We start from the raw sequence: 8,867 nt of genomic DNA, 5'->3' as shown, positions 1-8,867 counted from the left end.
ATAGATAGATAGATAGATAGATAGATAGATAGATAGATAGATAGATAGATAGATAGACAGACAGACAGACAATGGATGGATTCATGTTGGGATAGGTGAGTGGCTGGCTGGATAGACAGATAGATGAATGAATGCATGTTTGAACTGATGGTAGTCCTCCAATAGATTATGGGTTTACCTCCCCTAAGAGAGTCACAGTATACATTGGCACATCAGAGATCCCAGCGCACCTCATACACAAACTTCTGATAACCGTCTATCTGTGAACATTGCCAACTCGGTTTTGTTTCTCTACCAACAGCTGCCAACACTCAGGAAGGCAATTGTTGCAGAAAAGTAAATGCCTATAATTATTCCAGTGGTTATTATTAACCTGCTACCATACCAGTAGAAGACACAGACACCTGTTGTAGTTAAGCCTTGTTTCACCCGGGGCTGGACAGATATTACCCCCTAAGCCACCTTGTTACCTCTCAGCCCCACATCCCACGCTGTTTGCTTTAATCATTGCCATCTGGGCCGCTTCTCTCCATGCCGATCTTCAGAGGTTCCCTCCCGGCCCTCGCGGTTCTTTACCATGCCATGGTGATTCTGCAGCTCTCTTCCCAACCTGGCTCTCCATCTCTCCCGTGATCCCTTTCTCCTCCAAGCCTGTGAAACTTGGCCACACCTAAACCTCATTTCTGTCCTGCCCAGGTATGTAGGCATCTATTCTGCCAATCAGGGATAATTTGGAGGCAAGGATTACAAATGTCATTTTGGAGTACATGAGTGTCTGCTCTCGAAAGACAGCAAGCAGACCTCAGGGGCAAAATAATTAACAATCAAAAGCAGAGCACCAGACCATGCCCTTGCAGGCAACGCTGCTGGGAAAGGCTCTCCTTGCATTCTCCAAGGCCACACACAGCATATGCTGTATACCAAGCCTCGCTCGAGGCCCAGGATGCAATTGGGATCAAGGTGAGCAGAGTGTATAAGGGACACAGCCCACCCGGGGGACATGTCTCAAGTTCCCTGGGCACCTTGCACTGTTCTTCATAAAGCACAGGAGGGTCCGTGCCGGCAGACCAGTCATGGAGGCTGACTCATCTCGCCTCCTGCCAGTTGTATTGTATCAGGGCAGAGAACAGCCATCACATCCACCCCCATTGTCAACCAAAATCTGTCGTAGCTTCTCTGTTCAGAAAGGACTCGGAGGGAAGGTGACAGAATACTGCTCTTATGTAATCCAAATTCATTCTTTGTGACTGGGGACCCTTAGTGTACCTTCGAACCAAACAGTTGTGGTTGGTTTTTAATGCGTGGCTGTGGCTCTCAAGGGCTCTGCTTCTCCCAGAAGGCCCTTGGAGGAGGGCTCAGGACCGACACATGCTGGCCTAAGAGGGTGGGGAGAAAAGGAATTTTCGTGATCTGCCACTAATCCCTGTTTGTCTCTTACCCAAATCTCGGATTTTTCTCTTCCCGCCTCAGGTATCCTGGGTATGTGGTTTGGCCACAATTAAAACAGGCTGTGGGTTGCTTCCCTTTCCAGAAAGTTCTCCTCTTAAGCAGCTGCAGATTACATGCTCCGGCTCTGCCTGCTGGAGGAAGCCTATGGATTTGATTTTGTTAGCAAAAGCTGGCTGGGACTCCAGAAGCCATGCTTTGCTTTACATATTGAAGCCAGTAAAACGGCAGAGTTTCATTTGTGGGGGTCTGATGCCTGCCTGCACTCTAGCCTCAGAAACCCTATGCTCCCTCTTCCAAGAGCCTGAGTGTGGAGAAGGGTCTGCCAGGGTCCCCGAAGCCAGTTCCAGCACCACCTGCTCTGTGAGTGTGGGCTGACCATGTCCCTGCTCCCAAGCCTTAATTTACACTCTTGGGGGAAAAAAATGCCATAAGAGAAATTTTGTGAGACAGGTGAACAATAACGGGTGAAAAGAAAATAGAAACTGCATTGCTACTCTTCTTGGGGTGTCTGGCCACATCCCTGATATCTCTGAAAAGCACCAACCATCTATTTCTGTTGTGGTTTTTTGGGATGGGGGTCTCACTATGTTACACAGGCTGGCCTCAAACTCCTGGGCTCAAGAGAGCCTCCTAGCTGGGACTACAGGTGAAGGTCACACGCCTGACTCCCAACTGCTACCGCCTCTCTGTCTCTGTCTGGCTCCCTCTTGCATAATGCACTCCTTATTGTCAACCACCATCAAGAATGATAGAGTGGGGGTGGGGGAAGGTTCTAAAGCCACAAAGCATTTCCAGAGAGATGCAGACATCAGGCCTTCCTCTCAGATGCTCAGGGACAGCCAGGCAATCCAGGTGCCCCTTAAACATGCATGCTGCCCTCCAGTGGCAGGAACACAGGTTCAGTTCCAAGGCACCCAGCGGCCTCTCTGCACCACTAGACACTAGTGTTTTCACCAGCTGAACCTGTCCCCATCCAGGACCATCACAAAGATCTGAGTGGGATACCTGTAAAATGCAGGATTTCTGTGCCCACTAACAGCTGGGGGATTTTTGAGGGAAGGTCTGGCCTTCCTGACCCCTGCCAAGTTCATGGGCAGGGAGGAGCTATTGGATTTAGGAAACTATTGTGTTCCAAAGAGCCTGGTCCAACCACTGGGCCTGGAATGCTATTCCAATTGGAATAGTTCTCCCATTAAAAGGTCCCTTATGCCTGCATTTAACCTTTTGTTTCCGAGGTGACTGGAGTGTTGCTATTTTGTTACATTCAGTTTAGTTTGGTTTGGGGGATAGAGTCTCATTTAGTGCAGGCTGGCCTCACACTTGGGCTGTGTTCGACTGGCCACCTGATCCTTCAGCCTCAACCTCCCAAGTGCTGGGATCACAGGCATGGACCATCACACCCATATGTGGTACTGTGATGAAATCTGGGTCTTTGGGCATGCTAAGCAAGCATTCTACCAGCTGAGTTAGACCCTCGACTTTACTTTAGTTCCTATTCAGTTAAACTCTGAAACACTGAAAAGCATTCAAGAGGATATAATGCAATTTGTGCAGAAACTGGGATGCAGTCCTGAAAGCCCAAGTCCTGTCCCCGAGTGACAGGAGCTTCCTCTGACCTTGCTTGATGCAGCCACTGCCTGCAGTAATGACGAGGACCAGCCTGACCCACACTTGGTGAGCGATGATGGCCAAAGCCCTTCATGCTGTAGTAATTGAGTGCCAGCAGGAACCGCTCTAACAAGCCTCTGTGTAATAAAAATGGCCCCAGCTTGGTGTGTGTGTCTGGGGGTGGGGTTATTAATGGCTCCTTGACAACCCCTTTCCTTCTAATTTCCTTTGGTCATTGCAAGAATTTTCAGAATTGCTCCCAAGGACAGAAAGAACTTTAGGAAAAACAAATTCACTGAAAACACTTAAGCTTCCCAAGAAGATTGAAATATCTAAAGGCTTCCTGGCTGCCAGCCCTGGCTAGGAACTACTAGCCCAAAGTTAGGATTCCTACCACGTGCATCACAGAACCCAGAAAGCAAAGAGGGAATATGAGAGGTTGGCTGAGGCTGATGGACCTTGGGAAGGTCTCCTTGCTGTGCTGGCATGCTCATCCCTCAGGCTTCAGAGGTAGTGCTGAAGACAGTGACCCACATGGGTCACACACTGGCTGTGCAGAAGAGATACTGAGCCCCCCTTGAGGCCATGTCCTGGGCCAGAGTGGGTCCTCGATGCCTCAGCTTTCATCTGTGGCCCGCACGTGGCTGACGGTTGTTTATCTGAAGGAGAAATAGAGCTGGGCCCTCACCAATAAAACAGCCTGGGAACTGGGGCCCTGCGTGGGCTCTTCAACCTCCAGCTAGAAGGGTGTGGGTGAGAGGGTTTCCAAAATTAGTGGCTTAGTCCTGACACATTTGTATCATCTGCTGAACTCTGAAAAACAACAGATGATGGAGCTCCACCCTAAGCCAGTTGAATCTGAATTTCTGAGGGCTGATGTGCTATGTGTCCCCCAAGCTTCCAGGGTGACTTTATCCTGCAGCTCTGGTCTGAAATCAGAAGCCTCTGGTTGCCGCATCCTCAGAAATGAAATCAGATGGAGATGGAGAAAGACAGGGTTCTCATTGCATTTGGATTTTGTTTTTGTTTTTTTGAGGGGTGGCTTTTGGAGACATGGTTTCTCTGTGTAGCCCTGGCTGTCCTAGAACTTGCAATTTAGACCAGGCTGGCCTCAAACTCAGAGACCCACCTTTCTCTGCCAACCAAGTTCTGGGATTATAGCTGTGTGCCACCACTGCCTGGATGCATTTGGGCATTTTATTTGAACTTTTTTAAATGTAGTGGGAGCAGGGCCAGGGAGATGGATCTTGCTGGCTAAAATGCTTGCCACGTAACTAGAATTTTGGTTTCCAGAACCCACAAAGATTCTGAGTAGGCATGGCACTCTATCTGTAATTCCAGCCTCAAGGTGGAGATGGGAACCCTAAGCAAGCTAGCTAGTGAGACTAGGCTCATTAAGCAAGCTCTAGGTTTGATTGAGAGACCCTGCACCAGTCAATAAGGTGCGAGAGTGATCAAGGATGAGTCCTGACATCAACCACACACACACACACACACACACACACACACACACACACACACACACGCGTAGGCAGCTGCCCATGAATACACTATACAGTATGTAGCCTTTGGAAAATACTTGTTGTAATGTTTAGCTGGAATATCACAAGCGGTGCCTTCCTCCTCTGGGGCTCACCTTCCTGGTTTTATACCAGAGCAGATACATTGGCAAGAGGAAGGCTCAACGCATGACTAACCCCAGTCATTCAACTTTGTTCTGCTTTGTTCCGCTGTGCTGGGGATGGATATTTCACATGCTAGGCTAAGCTGAGGCACTACAATGGAGCCGGCCCCTAACCCCCAACCCCCAAACCCAGTCTCTTTTAGGATGTTGTTTGAGGTGAGCTCAAACAAGGCGCATTTCTCAGCCAGGGCCCTCGCTCTCTGCTGATAGTTAAGCCCGGCTAGGAAGGGATCTTGGAGGCCCAGCTGCAGCTTTTCCTAGAAAGCTCCAAATGAACATCTGTGGAGTGCCAGCCACGTGAGTGTGCAGCCACTTTAAGCTAAACCAGTGCAGAGGCTCCGTGGAGAAAAGCATTATCTGTGCTTTTTGTTCAGTGCTGACCATGCCTCTCTCCAGCCTAAATCCTCAGTGGCTCTTAGTGGTCACAACATTCATCCAGAACTGTCTAGACCCTTCCCTCTTGCTCCACTCATCCCACTCATGCCCTGCTTAGTCTTGCTGTTGCAATCCCCTGCTTCTCACTGAAGCTGATGACACACTGTGGTCAGGACCACTGGCAGTCAAGCCCAGCAGCCAGATCAGCACCTCCATGAGAACACAACCTGCACGAGGCACCCAGAGAAATGAATCAGCTGTCTTCATGTCCTGCCTCTTATAGAAGAGGCACATTTAGGGGATGTGGAGATGGCTTAGCTTATGGAATGCTTGTCAAGCAAGCATGAGGAGCCGAGTTCAATCCCCAGAACCCACATTTAATAAGAAACCTTGGATACAGTTGGGGTGTATTTATGATCCCAATACTGGAGACAGATAGATCCCTGGAGCTTATTGGCCATCAAGTTGACAATCTCCAGGCCAGTTAGAGAGCCTGTCTCAAAAATCAAGTGGGTGGCATCTTTCAAAAATGAGATTTGAGGTGGAACACTGGTCTCAATGTGCTCATGAACATGACACAAGGTATGTATAGCCACGTGTACATATAAATACATAATCACAAAAAAAGGAAAGAAAAAGCAAGGGCCTAGTGTTCACAGGCTGCTCTTGCCTGGAAATGGCTTACAAAAGCCACCTGTGGCTGCAAGGACGGAAGCCTGCTCTAAGAATGCTCAGACCATTCCCATAGGGGACTGTGATGGTCGAAAGACCATAATAGCATTCGCTTCTTCCAAGTGGGAGGGATGCTTGCCCAGGTTCTCGGTTAGTGTGGGGCAGATGAAGCCAGCCAACACGGAGCCTTTGGTGGTCATGCGAGGCTTTGATGCTGTGCCAGGCCACCAGGGCCCAGGCCCGGAGCCACCTTCACTGCTGGTGCTGAGTCCTGAATACAGATTATTTACCTTGTGTCTCCCTCTGTCCCTCTCTCCCTCCTTCCATCCCTCCCTGCCCCTCTCTTCCTCTTCCTGAGGCAGGTTCTCACTACATAGCTATACAGCTAAGGCTGTCCTAGAACTTACTGTGTTTTCCAGGCTGGCCTTGTTCACAGAGATCTGCCTACCTCTGCCTCTCAAGAGCTGGGATTAAAGTCGTGTGCCACCATACCTACCTACCTTGTGTTTCTCCTTTAGACAGTTTATAATGAATCCCTTTTCTCTCCAGCTATACCTCAGATAGCTATTCTCTGTAAAATTCTGGCTTGAATATGCCAGCAGACCTTTGTTTCTATTCTAAGATACATGAAAATATACCTAAAACTACACATTAAAAGAAAGGGCTTTTCTTTAGCCCCCTTCAGGGTAATTCCATCTTAAAGTTTCCTAGTTGCCATCAGAAGTCCAAACAACATAGCTGGAAGAAAGGGAGCAGAAGAAAAGACAAGCATGTTCATCTGTCAAATCTGTCAGGGTCAGTCCTTATATACCTTCAGCCCAGAAGTGTGGCTCCTGTTTTCAGCCAGGAGCAAAGGCCCAGAGAGTTTAGGAAGTAATCATGCATAGGATGAGCAGAGAGCTCTGGGTTGTGGCACAGAGGAAGAAGGTTTGCCTTGGTGCATGAAGCCCTGGATTCTCTCTCCTACAGAGCACTTATAGTGTAGAGGTGGGAAGATCAGGAGGTCAAGGTCATGAGATTGAGGCTGGACAGGGAGAGAAGACCTGTCAAGAAGAGGAGGCAGAGCAGGTGGCCAGGGCCAACAAGATGGCTTAGTGGTAAAGGCAGTTGCTGACAAGCCTGACAAGCTAAGGTTCATCCCTGGTGCTTATATGGGGGAAGGAAAAAGCCAAATCTCCCAAATAAAATGTAAAAAAAAAAAAAAAAAAAAAAAAAAAAAAAGTTTAAAAGAGAAAGTGGAGCTGGGATTCGAACACAGCAGCAGCTTGCCGTTCATGACCCTTCTCTCTCACCCCTGCCTTTTCTCCCCACAGTCTACGCTGGGCTTCGTTGCCCTGATGCTGAGCACGATGCACACGCTCACCTACGGCTGGACTCGGGCCTTGGAGGAAAGCCACTACAAGTTCTACCTGCCGCCCACATTCACGCTCACCCTGTTCCTGCCCTGTGTGATCATCCTGGCCAAGGGCCTCTTCCTCCTGCCCTGCCTCAGCCGCAGACTCGCCAGGATCCGCAGGGGCTGGGAGAGAGACACTGCTGTCAAGTTCACCCTGCCCTCCGACCACTCACAGGCAGAGAAGACGAGCCACGTGTGAGGCCCTGGAAATGGAAACAGGCATAGCTTGTGGGGCCCTGAGCTGGGTTCAGGTCTCTTTTCTGGACTCTGCACAATGGCGTGATGATATATGCATGGGTGGTTGAGATCCGAATATGCCGTGATATTCAGAATGACACACCACACGTGTGATATGTATTCACATATATTTCATATATAATAGGATTTGCTGTTATTCTTACCTAGCTAAGAAGGTGGGTCCCTCTATTTCAACGCAGGCATTTCAAAGGAACTGCCACACACGAAACAGCAGACCCCAGCCTTGTGACATTTGCAGAGGCAGACAGTCTCAGTATAGGAGAGACTATATTTTGTTGGGTTCTACCCTTTAATCCCCATTCTCTATGCTGGAGTTGGTGCAGAGCTGGGCCAAGTGCAGGCCAGGTGCAGCCTACCCCCATCCCAGGGCTGAGAAGGGGCCCCGAGTAAACAGTGGGGCCAGGTCTGGACCCCGCTGCTGCTTCCCTGGGCATGTACAGGGAGCCTTAGCAGGATGTCCTGGGATCTGCAGGAGCTTTTGCAGTCTATCCTTTCCCTGGGGAAGGGTTTGAAGCCCCATTCCATCCTAGCTGAGCTGAGGAGATTGTCCCTCCTTTAGAATTCCTGCTAGAGTCACCAAGGAGCCTGCAAATTGATCCTTCTGCGAAGGTGTGAAGTCACCTCCTCCCCAGAGCCATTAATGAACCTGATCTTCAGAAAGAGTGTAATTGTTTTCCCTCCATTAGGTTGATGGTGACCCTCCTTTAAACCACTGTGCCTTCTCGCCTTTCCCACCATTAACATGGGCATCTCCCTGGAAGGCTTGTCAGAGCAGCTCAAGGGGGAGGGACGCATCAGAGCTTGCAGAGAATGAACAGCAAGCCCTCCCCTTGGGTGTGGCCCAAGCCTGGGGGACTTGCCTTTGCTAAACTGGCCCCCTTTGGATTTACCCTGTTGCCTGTGTGCAGAGAGCCTACCTTCTGGGCACCCAGAAACCATCTTTGCCTCATGCTCATCCTCAGGGGGTCCACAGCCTCCCACCCATGCTTTTTCCTCCCTCCCTCCCTAGCAGTTACAATCAACCGCAGAAGTCTGCAAATATTGTTATCTTTTTTAATTCTTAAAGAGACCACAACCTTGTTTTATTACAATACTTATATTGTCCTTTGTTGTTATTATTCTTATTAGTCTTCCTGTGCCTGGTTTATTAATTAGACCTAATTATGGTTGTGTATAGGGCAAATATAGCATGAGTGTGTGTGTGTGTGTGTGTGTGTGTGTGTGTGTGTGTGTGCATGAGTTCATATGTGGGGGGTATACACACATGTATTTCAATCACCTGCAGTTTCAGGAGTCCTAAATAGATGTCTGTATTCTAATTCAGAACAAATGGGAAGGGCTTTTCTGCCAAAGCTACAAGTGTCAAACTTTATTGCTCCAAAGCACAGGCCAGACCATAGCCAGGGCATAGGTCATCTATCTTCC

General features: G+C 49.1%; 1 protein-coding gene across 2 annotated transcripts in view; it reads left to right on the top strand.

Moving 5' to 3' along the window:
- The window catches only part of Steap3 (STEAP3 metalloreductase), a 42,273-nt gene extending 33,727 nt beyond the window's left edge, over nt 1–8,546 (top strand). For both annotated transcript variants that reach the window (XM_055601774.1, XM_055601782.1), the window contains exon 5: nt 7,102–8,546. In XM_055601774.1, the coding sequence (XP_055457749.1) occupies nt 7,102–7,383 (282 nt within the window). In that variant the 3' untranslated portion in view covers nt 7,384–8,546. The remainder of the gene's footprint in view (nt 1–7,101) is intronic.
- The last annotated feature ends 321 nt before the right edge of the window (nt 8,547–8,867 follow it).

The sequence above is a fragment of the Psammomys obesus genome, unplaced genomic scaffold (genome assembly GCF_907164565.1).
Source record: "Psammomys obesus unplaced genomic scaffold, mPsaObe1.curated_primary_1811, whole genome shotgun sequence".
In the NCBI taxonomy this organism is placed as follows: domain Eukaryota; kingdom Metazoa; phylum Chordata; class Mammalia; order Rodentia; family Muridae; genus Psammomys; species Psammomys obesus.
The sequence above is the reverse complement of the archived record's forward strand: the minus strand, read 5'-3'. Positions and strand labels throughout refer to the sequence as shown.